The sequence below is a fragment of the Sceloporus occidentalis genome, unplaced genomic scaffold (assembly GCF_023333645.1).
Source record: "Sceloporus occidentalis isolate IW3139 unplaced genomic scaffold, rSceOcc1.0.p SCAF_8, whole genome shotgun sequence".
NCBI classification, from domain to species: domain Eukaryota; kingdom Metazoa; phylum Chordata; class Lepidosauria; order Squamata; family Phrynosomatidae; genus Sceloporus; species Sceloporus occidentalis.
Window position 1 is genome coordinate 22,878,649 of NW_028316988.1, and position 19,944 is coordinate 22,898,592.

Sequence of the window (19,944 nt, forward strand, 5' to 3'; positions counted from 1 at the left end):
GGGGGGAAACTACCCAAAATTCAAAACTCTTCAGTCTCTTGTAAACCAGCCTTCAGTTACCTACTGATTGACCAGATGTGCACAGTGATATTTTTCTTTAGTATACTGTAATTTGCTTTGCTTTTGCCAGTCATATCTCATGTTGAAGTAATACTTACTTGTTCCACTTGTTGCCAGTTTGGCCAGGCCTGTTCTTGCATCCATCAAGAACAGAACCTTGGGAAAAATACAAAATATTTTGACGTTACAATTTAAAATAATGAAAGTGGAGGTTTTGCCGGGAATTTGCACAGAGTGATTGCAGGCAGCTGGCACCCTCCCCTTGAGAAAGAAAGAGCTGCCCCTCAAAGAAAGCTTGCTGAGGGAGGGCTTTGGGCAAGACCTTTATAAGCCACTGTGAGTCCCATATTGGGTAAAAGGCAGGATATAAATAGAGATGGCAGCAGTGGTGGTCCTGGTGTAAATGTGTTTTTTCTACTGCGTTTTTCAAGGAATACAATATTTTCAATTTTAAAATGATAGTTGAGACATAAGGTCAGATAAACACTGGTGGTTTTTGCTCATCAGATTTCGCCTTGTCTCCAGCAAGTAAAAACAAAATACGCACAACCTTAAAAAAAAATAGAAGTCACAACGAAAGAAAGATAGTAGCAGAGAAAACCAACATTCTTCCAATTAGGTTTTCCAGGTTATATGAAAAAACAACAACAGTTCCCATCATTTACAAATGGAATAAGTGCCAGAAGGAAGGCAAGAACTTGAGGCCGGGTTGAGCTGAAGATTCCTGAGATTCCTCCAGGCATTCTTAGGCATCCCTAAACCTTTGCTGAAAGCTGGAAGGACTAGAAACTTGATTTTTCATAGGGCACAGAGCTGATTATCTTAGGCAGTACCGCTGCTATCTGTGAGAAATGAACCATGGCTGGGAAGATCCACAGTACATCTGTCCTGTCGGTACTGCCTGGAATGTGCAGACTTTCATGAATGGCTCATTGACCGTCATTAAAGATGCTCCAGAAAATTTAGAAGTGTGCACACCTGCTGGCCTGTCCACCTGTCAGTCTTCCCTATGAGAGAGAGATTAATTATCGGACCCTCCCTGGCAAATCTCCTCTCTCAGTTTGGAGAGGTTCTGCAAGAAACTGGGATGCGGCCCAAATGAGTCTGGCTGCTCTCCAGGAACTGTGCTTGGCTGTTTGCTCAGTGCAGGCAGGGCCTTCCCCTCCACAATGTTTGATGGGTGTGTTGTTTTCTCCCCTCAGAGTGCAGTGGGGGGTGGGATGACCATGGTTAGATAAACAAGGGAGACTAGGAAGGGGGAAAAGGGGCTTGGTGGACCAGTCAGGTTTTCCTCCCCTCCTCCCTCTCTTTCACTCTTTCTCTCTCTCCCTCTGTTGTTGCATGCATGCATACATGTGCACACATGGCTTATAGAGCTCTTGGCTTGGAGCCCATTGGGCAACCTGCCAGAGGCAACTGATGGAATCTGGACTGTGCAGCTGGCTGGCCAATGTTGTGTTGATGATGTTGCTCATAGCTGCTGAAGCCTTTCCTGCAAAGGAAACCATAGAGAGCAGGGAGTCTTTCTGTTCACATATCTTCTCAGAGATCCTCCTGCCACAGTCCACAACGGCCCTGTGCGGTAGACTATGTCGTGCACTCTTGACTGTGACCATGCACTGTGGATCTTCCCAGCCATGGTTCATTTCTCACAGGCAACATGTAGAATCATAGAGTTGGAAGAGACCATCCAAGTGCCATTCAGTCCAACCCACTGCCATACAAGAACTCACAATGAAAGCACTCCCAACAGATTACCATCCAGCCTCTGCTTAAAAGCCTCCAGAGAAGGAGACTCTGCTGCTGAACAGCTCTTACTGTCAGGAAGTTCCTCCTAATGTTTAGGTGGATGCTCTTTTCCTGTAGCTTGCATCCATTGTTCCGTGTCCTATTCTCTGGAGCAGCAGAAAACAAGCTTGCTCCATCCTCATAGAATCGTAGAGTTGGAAGAGATCACAAGGGCCATCCAGTCCAACCCCCTGCCATGCAGGAATTCTCAATCAAAGCATCCCTGACAGATGGCCATCAAGCCTCTGTTTAAAGACCACCAGGGAAGAAGACTCCACTATACTCCAAGGAAGTAGTGTTTTCCACTGTCGAACAGCCTTTACTGTCAGGAAGTTCCTCCTAATGTTGAGCTGGAATCTCTTTTCCTGTAGCTTGCATCCAGGTCCTGTTCTCTGGAGCAGCAGAAAACAAGCTTGCTCCCTCCTCAATAAGACAACACTTCAAATATTTAAACAGGGCTATCAAATCACCCCTTAAGCTTCTCCAGGCTAAACATACCCAGCTCCCTAAGCCTCTCCTCGTAAGGTATGGGTTCCAACCCTTCACCATTTTGATTGCCCCCCTCTGGACATGCTCCAGCTTCTCAATAACCTTTTTGAATTGTGGTGCCCAGAACTGGACACAGGATTCCATGAGTCAACAGTATAATGAGACAGCTAAAAGGCCAGTGTGATTCTAGAGTGTATCAATAGAAGTATAGTGTCTAGATCAAGGGAAGTAATAGTGCCACTCTATTCTGCTTTAGTCAGGCCTCAACTGGAATACTTTGAGGTGCCGCTTGTGACAGTCAACAGAGGGAACTGTATGTGTTCACTTTATTTCCCCCCCCCCCACCCCCATTTTGTCTCTACTAGAGCTCCACGCAGGAGATCGGAGAAGAGGTGGAAGAAGGCATCGTCTATAGCATTTCCCTCCGGAAAGTCCAGCTCCATCACACAGCCAACAAGGGCCAGCGATGGCTGGGGGTAAGCGAGGACAGTGGCATGCTCTGGGTGGGTGGCACACATGGGCCAGAAGCAGAGGTTTGTGGGTGCAAATGCTGCCATGCTGTAAATAATGGGCAGAATCTCATAGCTAGAGATGCTAAAGGAAAAAGATACCCAGCAAGGGTAGGAGTGCTTCAAGGAGTCTTTATTTGTGTGTTTTATTTGCTTTTAAATTCTGTTTGGCTTTTAAATGTATTTATGGTGTTCAACATGGGGACTTTTAATTGTTTTTTAAATTTTTATTGTAAACATTTTAGTTTACTCTTTTTGGAAGCCTCCTCGGGTCCCCTCTTGGGAGAAAGGCAGCATATAAACAAAACCAACAAACAAAAGTTGGATGGGTAACTTTTGTGAGTGCTTCATTTGTGGATTCTTGAATGGCAGGGAGTTGGAGTTGCTAGGCCCTGGGGTCCCTTCAGACTCTGATTCTATTATTCTAAAACAAAAAAAGAGCTGGTAGGAAAAGAAATGACATTAAAAGGAATAAGGTAAGAATGACTATGAAGGTTCCAAAAGGAATTGGATAACAATGATAGTAGAAGGTAAAGTAGGTAGAAGAAGGTAAGAGTAAGTTGTAAGGATAAACATGAAGGGAACAAAGAGAAGGCTGTTAAAGAAAAATGAGAAGAAGAAATTGGAATTAGAAAGATCTGAGGAAAGAGAGTAGAAGAAGAGGTTTAAGGAGAAGACAGGAAAGGAGATGGAAGAGAAAGGTGGAAAGAACTATCTGAAGTTTATTTTGATCCTGCTTTTGGGGGGGGGGGGGTGACTGAAAGAGATCCCCTATTCTCATCCTCTGAGAGGACTGCCCTTATTCCTTTGCAGTTTGAGAATGAATCAGCTTTAAACCTCTATGAGACATGCAAAGTGCGGACTATCAAGGCTGGGACCCTGGAGAAACTGGTGGAGTACCTTGTCTCAGCCTTCAAGGGCAACGATTCCACCTACGTCACCATCTTCCTCTGCACCTACCGCGCCTTTGCCAGCACCAAGCAGGTGCTAGACCTCCTCCTCAACAGGTTAGCCACCCTTTCGTCCCCTCTTCTTCAGGACTGGTGGGCAAGAAACTGTTTTTCTCATCCTGATTGCTGCCATGGAAAACAATGGAGGAGCTACTGGTTGGGGATGATGGGAGATGTAATCCAGTAGATCTAGGAGAAACCAGCATGAGGGAAAGCTGCTTGAAGCCTTAACTGGGCACTCTGATATGTTGGAGTGGTTGCCCTGGCCTGGCTGGATGGAGAAGACAGTTTCTCGGTGGGCCAGAGAAGATTAGATAAAATGGATCTTACTCTGCTGCCCCACTTGACCCTCCAGGAAAAGTTGGGGTCCCTCAGATCAACCCTTGGCTCAGAGAGCTTTGGGTCTTGACAGCGAAGCCTCTTCTGTTTCCTCAGCTCCTCCATAATTTTTACAGTGGAATGTTAATTTACATTTTGTCTGTAATATGGATGCCCTCACAATGCCATGGTGGTTTTACAACTTTTTTAAAAATGGATTATCCAGTTCTAAAATCCCATGGTTACAGTCAGTATAAAAAGGCACTCACGCAAAAACACAATTAACGTTTGTTTTGGCTCCTTGTTCTGTTTGGACTGGGTCAGACTGGAGCACTTATTCCCAAACTATGTGTGACAGAGCACAACATCTGTCACAAGGTGTTGTTTTTTTTTAAGTCCCTGCCTGCAGAAAGGATTGCTGGCTGCCATCTTTCTACATGATTCCCTGATAGGATCAGTAATTCATTCAGGAATGCATGTGAATTATAGACATAAAGGGGCATTTCTATAGTGTAGTGTTTTGAGCATTGCACTAAGACTTTGGAGACCAGAGTTTGAATCCCACCTCAGCCATGGAAACCCACTGGGTGACCTTAGGCAAGTCACATGCTCTCAGCCTCAGAAGATGGCCATAGCAAACCCCCTCTGAAGAAACTTGCCAAGAAAACTTTGTGATGGATTTGTCCTAGGGTGACCATAAGTCAGAAGTGACTTGAAGGCATGGTACAATAAAAACATGCCCTACAATGGGTAGGGGATATGTGGCCATCACAGATGATGTTGAACAGCAAGTTCCATCAGGCCTTGCCAGCCATCTATGTTGAGGAATGATTGGAGCTGTGGTCTACCATCATTTGGGAGGTCACCCGTTCCCCGTCCCTCTTCTAAAGGCAAACCTTCATGTGGAGGTGGCAGTCAAACATGTTGGACATCTTCCCCGATGAACCTGAGACCTTCCTTGCAATGATGACTGCACCATGTCTGCCATGCTCACTGAATGGTGATATTTCAGAACTACATGGTAAGCAAAATTCATTGGCCTTCTTCCCTCCTTTCAGGTATGGGAAGCTTCACTCCCAGGCTCATGGAGAGCATGCCCGGCGTGCAGTGGACGAGAGGCTGGAGCTGAAAAAGTAGGTACCAGGCACCTGGGCAGAGACATCTAGGGACGGGGACTTGCTTCCCCTTGTTTCTAGCCAAACTGACCCTGTCAGCTTAGCAGCTGTCCTCAGACCATCACCCACATGTCCACCTCCTTAGCTGGGTTTCTTGGGAGCTGATGTTACATTTGCACAGGGCATTTCAGAAGACATGGCAAGGTGGGTGTGAATGTTTAGCTTTGCCTCTCTTTGAGGCTGCAAAAATTATTTTTCTGGACTACAGCTCCCAGCATGGCTAGTGGCTGGGGGACTCTGGGAGTTTTTGTAAGCTTTAAGCATGTGCACACACACACACACACATAAGTGCTTATACAGTACCAAAGGTTTTGCATAAAGTAGACGTAATGGGGGGCATTTTTCAGTGATAACTATTGACAGGGGGGTGTCCTTGCTAGAAGCTGTTGCACAGCAGCTGGCTGCCCTCCCCCCCCCCACCATAGAGTAGCTTTGCTTCCTGTACATGGCTGCTAGCCTGCTTTCTGCAACCCTACTGATCACCCCCTTGCCATTCTCTGCCTCTCAGCACCATCTCATCCATCCTGGGGGCCTGGCTGGATCAGTACTCCGAGGACTTCCGGAAGCCGCCAGATTATACCTGCCTTAAGCAGCTCATCATTTATGTGCGCCTCAACATCCCTGGCTCCGACCTGGAACGCCGAGCACGTATACTCTTCACCCAGTTCCAGCAACAGGAACATGCTGAGGTAGAGGCAGAAGGTGAGTTGGGCCATCCAGGGGACCCTCCTCCCAAGCCTCTAGATGGACCAGCAAGAGACCTTGATTGTGGTGGCCATTTTGGCATCTGGGGAGAGATGATTCCCCCTGCTCTTGACCTTTTGGTTCTCTCTGTTTTCTCCACCTGCCCCCTCTTTAAGCAAGAAGGGGGAGTCTGTGCCCCTGCCAGTGTGCCCCCTGCCAGTGTATGTTGTACTACAGGTCCCATCATCCCTAATCATTTGCCAGATTGGTTGGGGCTGATGGGAACTGAAGTCTGACAACAGCAGTATGGGTTCAGGTTCTGATAGTAAAAGTGGGATGGACCTATGGAAAGTGGAGAGTTAACAGGTTGGAGGATATTTTTCAGGAGTGCTCTAGATATAAATAAATAAATATAATAATAGTGGTGGATTCCTGCCTGGCAGGGAGTTTAATCTAGGTGACTCTTAGGGTCCCCTCCGACTCAGTTGCAGAGTTGGAAGAACTGAGTCTCCCCCTCCTCTAGACCTAGCCTTCCTGTTAAGGTGGTGGTGAACACCATACTGGTTCAGGAATGCTTGCTGACCAAACTCACTGGATGGGAAGGGTCTAATCAAAATAAATGCTCAGATCCTGGGTCAAGGAGATGTACTTTGAAATAGAACTTTGCCTCATCTCCTCTGTCCCCTCCAACCCATTTTGGCCAGTTGTCACACATATCCAACACAGCCATTTACTGGCCAATGGAGAGTCACGAGGGAGCCCCCAGCTGTGTTCATAAAGCTAGATGTATGGGAACAGGTATCTTCCAGGAACTCCTGGGGGGTCTTCCTGGGACCCTGGAGGATATGGGGATTGCTCTGCATCCAGCTAGAGGGTCACAGCTGGATGCTGCTTGGCTCCTCAAAATGTCTGCTTTGAGGGTTGAGTAAAAGGTGAACAATAAACAGAAATCTGACTTGTACTGGTGTAGCCAGATTCCAGCCGTGTGCCGCCGCCACAGCCTTCGTCTGGTGCCTCTGCCCAGGGAAGTCTGTTCCAGGTTGCAGTGTTCCTGGGGGAGTTCTCTTGGCACTGGGCCCTGAGCCTTTCAGCAGGACATAGAGGACTGATCTGGGTGCCTGGTACATGCTCAACATTTTTCTGCCACAGCCAGGGCCGACACTGCTCACTGGCCCAGCTGGACTGGCAGGAGCTCCCTGGCTAGCCTTCTCATGTGAGATTCTTGGAAGTAGCACCACCAGCTATGCTGTCCAGGGTCTTGGGTGCATGAGGCATGCTCTCTGCTAGAGGCAGACAGAGCCCCCTACCCCACCCCCTTAGACTTACGTTTCTTCACGGGGCACCTTGTTTTGCTCTCTTCCAGTGGTGGACCGGCCCCGCTGCCCACTGCACTTGGAGGAGGATGATTGCCCGGGGGAGGGCAAGGTGGACTTCCTCAGCTTCTCCCCAGAGATGGCAGCAGAGCAGTTCACGCTGATGGATGCAGTGAGTGCTACCTTCCCATCTCAGAATGCTGCCTGTGTCAGTCCTCCCTCCCAACCTGCCCACCTGTCTGACCACTCCTAAGCACTGATCCTTCTTTCTGTGTCTCCCGAATGCAGGAACTCTTTAAGAAAGTGGTGCCTTACCATTGCCTGGGCTGCATCTGGTCACAACGTGACAAGAAGGGCAAGGAACACCTGGCACCGTCCATCAGGGCCACTGTCTCCCAGTTCAATAGTGTCACCAACTGTGTCATCGCAACCTGCCTGGGCAACCGGACACTGAAGCCTCTGCAAAGGGCCAGGGTGGTGGAGCGCTGGATTGACGTTGCCCGGGTACGGCCAGAGGGTTTAGGCTCCCTTCCCCACCACAGCCCCTTCCTCTTGGGTGTAAATAACAACTAGAAAATCATTGTACCATTAAATCTTCCACCCTTCCTGCAGTGAAGTGGCCTTCTCCAACCAAGGGCCCTCCGGATGGTCTGGACAGCAGCCTCCATTATCACTAGACATCGGCCAAGATGGTTGGGTTCATATGTAGGTTGTAGCCCAAAACATCTGATAGGCAATAGGTTGAGGAATGCTGACACTGAACTGTCTGTATTCTTTCAGTGATGCTAGGTAAGGGAAAAAGCAGTTTTGAACGTCTCCTAGAAAACTAAGAGAGCACAAGTTTGATGTGAGGAGTAATTCCTTGGCTGTAAAGGCTGCCGGGCAGTAGCATGTGGACTCTCCCAGAAAGTTGTGGGCTCTCCTTCGTGTGATGTTTTTAAGCGGAAGTGGGTTGGCCACTTCTCAGGGATGCTTCAGTTGTGGACAGTGTGCACTGGCCCAAGGAGGTTGAACTAGATGGCCATTGGGACCCTTCCCAGCTAGGATGAGCCATGGAGATGGGGTGCTCTGGAGTCTCCCTCCTTGACGTGCGGTGAGGATTTGATGTTCAGGAGCATAGCAAAGAGATGTGCTACCAGGTTGGAGCTCCCTGGAACCACCTGATGTGGGGGCTGACTGTCCCCCAGGGATGGACCAGGCCCTATAGGTCAAAAGAGCAGCAAAGGGAACATGCGGCTGTGGGGTGTATGTGCTGGGGGCTGGAATACTTCTGTGATCTCCTCCTTCTCTTCCTCCTCCTCTTGGCCCACCTGTATGGAAATTATAACTGACATATAGATCCCCATGTGTACAACTGTTGTGCCAGGAACATGTCAGCAAGTAGATCGTTGGACAAAGTGTCCCAGAGACAGAAGTCTCCCCTGTTGTCTGCAGAAGGCAGTTAGCCATATCTACCTGCCTCTCTCAGCAGGTGCTAAATCCCAGGTCCACTTCTGTGTATATTTCTGCAGGAGTGCCGGATTTTAAAGAATTTCTCTTCTCTCCGAGCCATTCTGTCTGCCCTGCAATGCAACGCCATTCATAGGCTGAAGAAGACGTGGGACGAGGTTTCACGGTGAGTTGGCACTAAAGCTTCCAGCTGTGGGCACACCTCTGCCACACACGTGCACATACCCCCAAGTGGTTTTTGGAAATATGAGGATTAAAAATGCTCCCACCTCCCTGGGTGGGTTTCTAAGGTGGTGATATAATAACAGTGATAACATTTATCTGTTAACTCTGTAATGCTGGAAGTTCCTTGCTCCAGAGGCATCATCTTTTCCCCCTATTCACCATCTACTTTTCAATCATTTCTTGAATTCCTGTGAGAAGTTGTTGTTAGCTGCCTTAAAGTCAACCTTGGCTCATGGTGACCCTTTGAATGGAAGTATGCTGTTTAAATGATACATGCATCTGAAGAAGCCAAAAGCAAAGCAGTCCTTATGACAGGAGAATGGCTGTGGCATTGCTTCTGGCCTCTTAGGATGCATGCATCATTTAAACAGCATATCTCCAAAGTGACCTGAAGCAGTTTTATTTCGGCCTGTCTGTTCGGGACCTTACTCTGCTAAGCATAGCTGCTCCAACAAATTCCTGATGTGCCTGGCAGATAATTTCCTCTTTCAAAAGGTGGAGGAAGGAAGAAGGGGATCCGCAATCCTGGATTTGATCCTAACCAAGAAGGAGGAGGTGGTCACTGGAATCACAGTACTCAGTACTACAGCGGAGAGTTTACACGAAAGGTGTTGCAGAAAGTACAATCACAAACAATCCCATGGAAGAAGAAAAATGAAACTTCTGAAAAAGCCAGTGTGGCTGCACAGCAAACTCAAGGAGGAAGTGAAAAGAAAAAAGGGGGGGAAAGGACATGTATAAAGAATGGAAGGAAGAGGGTTACTATGATGGCATTTGGGAAGAGGATGGATTTTGCATAATCTCCAGTCTCCAAACATTAGATTAATCACTAATTCTTCTACTCAGTGTGGGTGAGTCTTCTGTTTGCACCTCTCCCTCCCAGAAAGAAGGATCAGCTTAGTGTGGTTTGAGTGTTGGACTACAACTGGGAACCAGAGTTTGAATCCCTTTGGCTCACCATGGAAACCCACTGGGTGACCTGGGTAAGTCATACTCTCTCAGCCTCAGAAGAAGGCAAAGGAGCTTTTTTGGACAAATCTTGCCAGGAAAACCTCATGATAGGGTCACCATAAATTGGAAGGAAGGCACCTAACAACAAATACTGTAGAAGACTCTCTTAGAAATTTCATTGTGTGTGACACACAAGGCCAGCAGTGCCCAAGTACCAAATCTCAGAAGAAATTACTTTAGTGCTGTCAGGACTTAGTCCTATACAATCCATAAAGCAATCTATTTGCCTGCACCTTTACTACTCTGGTGTTAATGGAAACAGAGACTCCAAATGGCTAGTCAAGTAGGCATTGCAATAAGCCCCTGCTGTTGCCTCACAGCAGCCTTCCTCCTTTCAGGTGAAGACTTGGAGTTCTTTCTATGAGCTCCTCTCCAGCATTAGAATGGGCCGTGTTTCTTGTACTGTATATACGTTTTATTTACATTTCTTGTTGTTTGAATCATTTGAAAAAAGAAAGAAAGAAAATTGGGGTGCATCGGAGACCCAGTTTGCTTGTTTTTACTATGGTGTTAAATTTGTGTTTTTTATTCCATACCTGTTCTGAAAATTGCCCCACTGAATGTGAATGGGCTAAGCAATCCAGTCAAAAGGAACAAGATTCAGAAAATCAGAAACAAGGAGGCTCCAGATGTCCTTCTGCTCCAAGAGACTCACCACAAGAGGGACCTTATTCCATCTCACTATCACTTTGGCAAACTCAAAGGGCCATTGTGTCTTTGCTGACAGAAGGCAGTGTTGTAGTCATATGAGGCTCAATTTAATGCCCTGACATTGCACCTGACCCTACCCTTGGAATATTCTTCAGTTGCTCAAAGACTTCCAGGAAGGACACAATTCTTAAAGATGACCTAAATGCCACCGCAGAGCCTATAAGTCATAGTGACTTCATCAACATGAGCAATTTACCTTTCAAGAATTTGGGTGGCTCATGGCATGGGATGGACCCTACTGAACTGGATTATTCCTAGCTCTTTTACAGACATAAGACATAATTCCAGGCTAGACTATATACTGATTTCAAATAATTTGGTCAATAAGGTCCTAGAGGCTCAGATAAAATCAATCTCCACTTTCGATTGTTCACCAGCTGGACTTAATTTGCAACTAGGGAATAAAGACCTAAAATCATTTTACCCAATTTCCTTTTACAGAACACAGTTTCTAAAGATAAATTTCATTCAGAATTTTTAACAGAAAAATTGACTCCTGATATTGGTATTAATAAAGTATGGGATACATTATAAGCTGAGTTAGGGGTGAATGCATAAAAGGATTGTCAGCATTAAGGAAAAGGTCTGGTTTAATGAGAATTCAGCTCCTCTCAGAAGTAAAAATTCTGCAGTCCAGCCATCAATCATCTGTGTCTTCTACTATATCATAATAACTTTCATGTAAAAGAACAGGGTTTCAAGTGCTCAGTATTTATAAAATTTCACATAATTTACAATTTATTAAGAGTTCTATGAATTTGGAAATAAGAATTCTAAATTACTTGCTAACCAGATTCAGAAAAAAAGATCCTATGCAATATATACCCTACTCAATTAAAACAGCTAATGGCAAAATGACTTCTGATACTAAAGAAATTAATGATATGTTTAAACAGTTCTTTAAATTTATTTATTATTCTTTAAACCCAGATGAATTCATAGAATCATAGAGTTGGAAGAGATCCCAAGGGCCATCCAGTCCAACCCCATTCTGCCAGGCAAGAATACATAATCAAAACATCCCTATAGATGTCCAGCCAGCCTCTGTTTAAAGACCTCCAAATAAAGAGACTTCACCATTCTCTGAGGGAGTGTGTTCTACTGTCAAACAGCTCTTACTGTCAGGAAGTTCTTCCTAATGTTGAGAATGTTGAGAATCTCTTTTCCTGTAGCTTGCATCTATTGTTCCATGTCCATTCTCTGGAGCAGCAGAAAACAAGCTTACTCCATCCTCAATATGACACCGCCTCAAATACCTATACAGGGCTATCATATCACCTCTTAATCCTCTCTTTTCCAGGCTGAACATATCCAGCTGCCTAAATCTCTCTTCATAAGACATGGTTTCCAGTCCCTTCGCCATTTTGGTCAGCCTCCTCTGGATATGCTCCAGCTTGTCAACATCCTTTTTGAATTGTGGTGCCCAGACCTTGACACAGTATTCCAGTATTCCAGGCCCCCATTCACAGTATTCCATTCTGAACCCACCCATCCTGGTGGATAAAATGCAGAACTCCTATGGTTTTCAGTGGTGGCACATGTGGGTGCTGCTGCTCTTCTGTGGCCACATGCATGCACAGTCATTAGGGGCTATGTGGCTTGCCATCCAATGCTTAAATCTACGGGAGAGCAAGCTGCATTTATTTTTTAACTGTGGTATTTTTAAAAATAATTTTACAGTGTTATAATTGTGATTTGATTTTAATTGCTTTTCTTCTGTGGGTTGCCTTGGTTTCCACCTCGGGAGAAAGGTAGCATATAAAATAATTAAGCCATCTTAAATCCCATCTTGGAAGAAAAGTGGGATATAAATTCAATAAATAAATAAATGGGTGAATTCTGGCAGTTTTAAATTTTTTAAAGACGAAATTGCCAGGCTAAATGAAATACAATCAGTTCTGAGAAGTAAAGGAGACAGCATGGGAAGGCAGCCCTAAAAGAGGCCAGGAGTTCATTTTTCGTTCTTCCCTCAACAGTGAGAGCTTCCGCACTTTCCACGAGCTATCAGAAATCTTTTCAGATGACAATAACCACTCTTTGAGCCGTGAGCTCCTTATTAAGGTAAGACATTGGTTTAATCTGTTTCTTTCTGTGACACACAAAACTATGCTGTTCATGCTGTTGCACTCACCCAGGGCTGGCTGATGAATCGGGGCCGTTAATTAGGGTGTGGAGCATTCAGTCCAAATGTACACTTTTCTCTCCTGGTGCAGTGGAGATAGGTGGGTGAGCAGGAGGAGAGCAGTCTGTGACTGTCAACCTGCTGTTAACAGCACTGATTAGCCATGGCCAGTGCTGCCATGAAGGACCCTTCTGTTTAGTTGACTACTGTATGCTTTGCTTTGTCAGATGAGCCTGAGTCAGGAAACTGGGCTCCCAGCACGGGTTAGCTTTGCATTACATTCTGCTTATCTTCATTGAAGTGTTGTTTTAGCAAATCTGTTATCACCTTTAGTGTTTCCACCACTTAATAGTTTAAATTTCTGGTGCATTTGGATTTCCCAAAGCCATATTAGAGATGCCTTTTTTGGGGGAATGTCTGTGTGATTTGCAGTCAAATCCTAAAAGAATTTTGAGACCTAATTGTATAACAGGAGCAAGAACTAAAGACTCCCCTCTACTTCACCTTTTACTGTTGAAGTGAAAAGAATTTGGAATCACCAGGGAATGGCTCTTGGTCTGAAGGGACTGTGAGCCCCTTTCAAGTCTTGGTACCCAGAACAAGCTATTGGGCTCAGAATTCTTTCATTCTGTGTGTTTCTTTGGCACCAAGTTGGGGGCTCTTGGCAATATCTGTTGCTCCTGCCAACCTGGAATCTGCACGCCTCTGTAGGCTCTCCTGTCTCTTTTAACTGCTGCTGGTGAGCTTGTATCCTACAGGTGTTGCTTGAAATTATTTTCTTGTCATGCAGCTCCTTAAAAGCACAAACGTTATGTCAGGGGTGTGTATGTGTGTGTGTGTGTGAGAGAGAGAGAGCTTGCTGGCCTGGCAGCCAAGGGATGGTTTGCTGTTCCCATTACGCTCTCCTCCCCAGTCTCATCTTCCCTGCAGAGTGGTGAAAGCAGCAGGTAGAGAACCTCAGATCTGTTCTTGACTCTTTCTTCACTGCCCCTCCCCTGCTCCATGTTGTCAACCTGATGTGTTCAGTGCCTTTGCAGCGGTTCCGTTGTTGTCTTCCTAGTGGCGCATTGGCCATTGCATCCTTTTCAGTCTGACAAATCACACTTCTGCCATCTCCAAGAGTTCTCAGTGTGGGCCCTTCTATAAAACCTGTGTCCTACAAAACACACACCCCTTGTTTGTGGGCTGGTGGATAATAGCTACGCAAAATGGTGGGTGGTCTTCTGAGACTGGCCTTTTTTCTAGCGTCTTCTCTCCCGTAGGTGCTGGCCAGCCAAGTGGGCAGCCGCATGTTGGGAACAGGTTTACAGGCTGTTTTTGGTCTGTTTTTCTCCATTTCCCTTTAGAAAGGAGAGCAAAACGTTCCAAAAACTTCTGCCCGGCATCTGGGATAGGCAGAATGTGTGATGATACAGTCCACCCACCCCATCCCCCTGGTTGCACTGGCTCTTCACCAGAAAAGGACCTATGAGTATTTATTTATATCCCACCTTTTCTCCAACCCAGGATTCAAAGTGATGTAGGAAGGTTAAAAAGGGACAGAGCTAAAAGGTTCCCTTCATACAAAAGCTGATAATATACCGAATATACCTGACCTCATGCATAAGTTGAGGGTAGGTTTTGGGACCAAAATTATGGATTTTGATATGAGCCATGGCTATCTTGAGGGTAACACTTAGGGGCATGCAACAAAGGAGCCAAAGGATGAAACAAAGGAAAACAGTGCCAAAGAACTTACAAGATTCCATCAGGCATCCTGTTGGTGTTCGCCCTAAAGGCAAGATTAATGAGAGAACAGAGCCAGGTCAGTGCTTCCAGGACAGATTCCACTCATGCCTTTCACTAGGGGATTATTCCTTTTTAAATAAGAGTTAAAATACAATATGTACTTACATTGACCCATGGATAATTTGACTTGGGTTTTTTGGGTCAATTTTTTGACCTAAATTTCTAGACTTATACATGAGTATATCCAGTAATTAGACTACCCACATAAGCATCCTCCTGCCTGAGGGTTGGTGTGCATTTTCTTGGCGTGCTTTGAAAGGCCTCACACAGAGAGGGGTGGCTGTCCCACTCAGGGCTTTCCTTAGGATTCGTGATCCTCCATGAAGAGGCTGAGTCCCACGTCTTCTGTTGGATCTCCTTCTGTCAGTATTTGCTGGGTAACATTTTATTAGAAGCTGCATGGTGGCGGCAGCCCTCACTGGAAGTGGCCACAGCCCTTGTCCACAGGATGCAGTCTCTCTGAACTCATCTCCCTGCCTCTCTCTTTTTTGCCACTGGGGAAATGCAGGAGGGAACCTCCAAATTCGCCACGCTAGAGATCAACCCAAAGAGAGCTCAGAAGCGGCAGCAGCAGCAACGTGAAATGGTGAGTGGACGAAGGCTCTTTCATCCTCTTCCTCTGAAGCCATCTGACCCACAGCAGACCATTGGCCCATCTCAGCTCAGAACTGCCTGCCTTAACTGGCAAGAGTGAGAGAAAAGTTCCCTTACTCACTTGCTGGACCTCTGGCTGGGGAATGTCTCCTAAAAGCATATTAATGTGCAAGCTTCCCCCTGCATGTGCTGAGTTTGGGGCCTGCCCAATGTCTGGCAGGTACTCCCCTGCTGAGTTGTAGTCTGTCCCTCAAGTGGGAGCATGTCTGCCTTTGACTACCTCCCCTTTTTGACTTAACTGAGCTCTGACCTGCCAGCCAATGTGCTGGATCTCTCAGACAGCTGTTTCTCCCCTTCATGGTTCCCTTTTCCTATTGGTGGTGGTGCAGGTCCAGCCATGGTGGCAAAGTGATGGTTCCCCTCTCATGGGGCAGTCCCATGGGGCCTCCCTGACTGTGGGTGCCTTGCCCCCTTCCTATGGTCTTCACACCTCTCTTCCTCTTTCTAGGGAGTAATGCAAGGCACCATCCCTTATCTGGGCACCTTCCTCACAGACCTGGTGATGTTGGACACAGCCATGAAGGACTATTTGGAGGTAGACAAGGGGGGAAATCAGAGAAAGGGGAAATAGTGCCCTAGTGCACATTCTGCTTCAGAGCAGGGGTGGATAATTTTATGGCCCCCAGTTGTTGGACTGTAAGTCCTGTTTGGCCCCTGACCAGCATAGACAGTGGTGAGAGATAATGGGAGTTGCACTCTAGCAGTGTCTGGAGAGCTGTGTGTTTCTGATCTCTGCTTTACATACATCAGAAACCAAATAAAAAATGATTTGTGTCTTTGCAGACCTTAAAGTCTAAACTGCGGATCTTTTGAAAATGGTCCAGCTCCATATCTTGTCTGTCTTTTTATCCCATATAATAAAAGTAGACCCATACTTTGAATGTGGACCCTTTTATGTAACCAAAATGGCCCTGCGTATCCACAAGAGGGAGCTGGAACCTTTTTTTTGCTGAAGAAAGTACATTAATTCTGTATTTTCAAGGCCTTTCTGTCTTTGGGAACTCCAAATCAACAGTGGATTGTTTTTAATTTTCTTCTTTCTACTTTTCCCCCACCCCTCTCTTCCAGGGTGGCCTGATCAACTTTGAGAAAAGGAGGAAGGTGAGGAGGAGGAGGTGGGGTAGTGATGATCGTGATAGACATGTTCCCTGTGTAATATCCAGGAACAGTTAAACAAAATAAAACTGCAAGTCACAAAATGTACAGTAGAAAATATAATCATTATAATAATTTTTTTAAGTTTATTATAATGAGCAATACCAAGGAGAAAATTAAACAGATTGTAAAATTTAAATGAAGAGTTTTAAAAATAGGCCTGGGAAAGTCAGAGCCTGCACTGAGACGTGCATACAAGACCCTCAGGTCCCATGCCAGGTCTGCACAGAAAGCCGTAAACGCTTTCTCCTCCTGTAGTCAGAAAAGCCCCATCTCTGTGCTGAGGCAGGCTGCAGGGCGGTGTTTCTGTGTATGTGCGCACACTTATGCACCGTGGCCTAGTTTGCAGAAGTACACAAACAATCTTCAGAAAGGCAAGCAAAGAATAGAAGGGAGAGTTCCTCCAGAACCTCCCAATGGATACTGTGTTATGAATTCAGAAGTGAAAGAGCAGTCCTCATCACCAGATACATTAGATCTAAGCAGCGAGGGAGCCATGAATTGCACAGGAGGGGTGTGCCTGGCTGGGCTCAAGCACTTCTGCCTTCTTCCAGCTCTGCTTCCTTGACAAAATCCCCTTTGGCTGGCCAGGACTCCTGGCTGCCTCAAAGAGAGACTCTGTGTGGTATCACCACACTGAACACACTCCCTGGCATTGCATGGCTCGATATGCCTAATGGCAGAGGTGGAACAGCACATCCTGGGAAAGGGCACAGCTGCCTAAAATCCTGCAAGAGTTTGCCCTGAGACTCAGTGAGAATGAAATCGGATTTGTCCAGGTAGTGCCAGGCACCTCTTTTACATCAAAAAAAATTCTCCTAGTTTATCTGAACAATATTTATAGAATAGAGTTTAAATGGTTGTAAATCCTGTGAGATTCATAGTTGTGAATTCTGTGAGATTCTGAGTGGCTCATCTCTCCCTCTCCCCCCTCCCCTGGGTTCTTCCCATGTCCCCTTCCCACACTGGGTTTTGTCCTGGGACACCCTCAGCTGAGCTTCACCTTCCTCCTCTTCCTCCTGGCAGGAGTTTGAGGTCATTGCCCAGATCAAGCTGCTCCAGTCTGCCTGCAACAACTACAACTTCATCCGGGAGGGCCGCTTTGTTGCCTGGTTCCACAGCATGGAGAGGTTGAGTGAAGCAGAGAGGTGAGTTCAGCAGTGGCAGCCTTCTCCTCTTCCTCTTTCTCCTCTTGTGTCCAAATCCCACCACGGAACACCTCCCACCTGCCCACCAGCCCATGAGCATATTTTACCTGTCTGGGGAGGGGGGGGGGTCTCTTTTTGTAGCTGCACCTATGGCTTGCCTGTAGGGCCAGAAATCTGCCTTCCCAGGTTGGGCACGAACCGAGGTTTCCCACTCTCACCTGCACCTGGGAGATGGTGGCAGATGAGGAAGAGAGCACAGCACCCCTGCAGTGCTGCCAACCCCTCCCTCCCATTCTTGGATCAGGCCCACCAACCGTCAGCTGCCCTCCTCCCCACCCAGACCCCGTCTTTCCTCTTGAGAGACTCATTGGGCTCCTCTGCTTTTCCTCCTCCACAGTTACAGCCTGTCATGTGAAATCGAGCCCCTCTCAGAATCTGCCAGCAATACCCTGAAGGCCAAGAAGAACACTGGCATCATCAAGCGCTGGAGCGAGTAAGTGCCAACCCTCCATCCCCAGCTCTGACTTGGGAGTCCAGAGGGTCCTGATCTTCTGACAAACAAGACTGAATGGGAGAGGCACTGACAGAACTGTGGGGAGGGAACAGTCTTTTTTCCTAGGTGGGGCCACAGATCACATGAAGTTTCCCCTGGCATCAGCTGGCACAGTGGCCTGCCCTCTGGCCACAGGTATTACCTAAGGTCTGATGGGCATCCTCAGGCCCAGAAGCCCAATCAGTCCCCACTGGGGCCGCTGTCATTTGGGGTTTTTGCAGCTTTTGTGTCCGTTTTCCCTATTCCCAAAGCATCAATGGCTCTCTCTCCTGAGGCCAGTGGTGCCACTAGGGTCGCTGTCACCCAGTGTTGGTAATGGAGTCTTATGGGCAGAGAAAGGACATAGAAACATTGCTCCCTGTGCTGCAAGCGAGGCCTGTCCTTTCTCTGCTCACTGAGACTCACCCCACGGCTTTCAGACTCAATGGGTGAAGAAAGGAGACACAATTCTTACTCACCCCCTGCCTTTTCTTCCACTGAGCTCTAGCATTAAAATGATGTAGGCAAACGAACGCCATGACCTATTTCTGTCAAAAGGCAGACTAAAGTTTGAGGAGGAGTACTGTCACCCTACTTATGGTGTCACCTAGTGCAGCCCCCTCTCCCCTCCCCCCAAATGCAGCTCCTGAGACACTTCCTTGTAGGCCTGGTGCTGAGCTGGCTGCCTTCTTTGTTTATCTCATCCAGCCGGCAGGCACCCACCACTGAGCCCTGTACTAGTGGCAGTTGTCACTCCAAGTCCTTTGACCAGCTGAAGTGTGGGCCCTACCTGTGCAGTGGGGACAGCACAGCCGACTCCGTCAGCGTCACTTCAGCCGGTTCCAGCAGTTCCGACGTAGAGGAGGTCAACGCTGGCTTCATCCCTGACTCCCCCGAGGGCCAAGAGAAGAAGGTACCAGGCGGCAGCAGCAGCAGTGACGGTGGCAGCTCCCTGGGCCCTGCTCACGCCCTGGTGGGCAGGCAGCAGGTGCGCCTCTTGGGCCAGAGGAAGGGTGGGGGGCACTGGCTGGAATCTATAGCCACTGAGCTCTGGGCCCCCTATGACTCCAGGGCCCCTAGCTCCTGCCACCCCGGGTCCACTGAGGGTAGAGTTTGAACATTAAGCCCCCCCACACACATACACAGTGGTTTGCAGGAGGAGGGGGAGGAGCCTTTGTTTTTATCCCGGAAGGGAGAAACTTCTCGGCATGCATTGTGAAGCCCCCCTTCCAAGTGCTGTTCTTCTGCCCTGATCAGGAGAGTGGGAGCAAAATGTGACCCTTGGGGTCCAAAGTCCAACCCTTCAAACCCACCCCCCCAGCCCCATTTTAAGAAGTGGTGCTGATTTTCAGGCTGATATTCGCCCCCCCCCCCCAGCCCCGTTTTAAGAAGGCACCTGAAAAATGGCCAAACTGATTGAAAGCTCCTGCAACCAGACCCAAATTTGGCAAAGATGGTGGTCTGAAAGGAGGCAACATAGATATCTGTGTGCTGAAACATGGTGGTATGACCCACTGGAGATGTGGTGGTAGGATAAATACCCCCTGCCCCTTGTTGCTCCACTGCTGGTCATGAGGAGGTGCCAGAAAGCAGTCCTTGTGGGGCAAAGGGATATAAGAAAGGCTGGGGAGGGGAGGCAGAAAGAGAGATGATGTGGTCCCTTTCCCCCCTCTTCCTTAGTCATCCTCCAGCTCTGTAGCAAGAATCTGCTGGGGGAGAGTGGGATGTGGTGCAGAAAACTGTCCTGGAGCAGAGCTGTGCATGAGCATCAGACTCAAGACCCTGCACTCTCCTGCAGCACTGGGTGCTGCTTGTGCCAGGAGGGCACTGGGGATTTGCAATCACATCCAACTGTGCTGGAGT

General features: G+C 47.4%; 1 protein-coding gene across 4 annotated transcripts in view; it reads left to right on the forward strand.

Moving 5' to 3' along the window:
- LOC149308208 (ral guanine nucleotide dissociation stimulator-like) overlaps positions 1 to 19,944 on the forward strand; it is a 66,293-nt gene that overhangs the window by 39,877 nt on the left and 6,472 nt on the right. For 3 of the 4 annotated variants that reach the window (XM_089535329.1, XM_089535328.1, XM_089535326.1), the window contains exons 2-15: positions 2,703 to 2,813; positions 3,660 to 3,853; positions 5,173 to 5,247; positions 5,798 to 5,991; positions 7,337 to 7,458; positions 7,575 to 7,790; positions 8,798 to 8,901; positions 12,659 to 12,743; positions 15,101 to 15,178; positions 15,695 to 15,781; positions 16,315 to 16,347; positions 17,428 to 17,549; positions 17,947 to 18,042; positions 18,790 to 19,069. In XM_089535329.1, coding sequence (XP_089391455.1) covers positions 2,703 to 2,813; positions 3,660 to 3,853; positions 5,173 to 5,247; positions 5,798 to 5,991; positions 7,337 to 7,458; positions 7,575 to 7,790; positions 8,798 to 8,901; positions 12,659 to 12,743; positions 15,101 to 15,178; positions 15,695 to 15,781; positions 16,315 to 16,347; positions 17,428 to 17,549; positions 17,947 to 18,042; positions 18,790 to 19,069 — 1,797 coding nt within the window. The remainder of the gene's footprint in view (positions 1 to 2,702; positions 2,814 to 3,659; positions 3,854 to 5,172; positions 5,248 to 5,797; positions 5,992 to 7,336; positions 7,459 to 7,574; positions 7,791 to 8,797; positions 8,902 to 12,658; positions 12,744 to 15,100; positions 15,179 to 15,694; positions 15,782 to 16,314; positions 16,348 to 17,427; positions 17,550 to 17,946; positions 18,043 to 18,789; positions 19,070 to 19,944) is intronic. The other variant, XM_089535327.1, reaches the window with a different exon arrangement.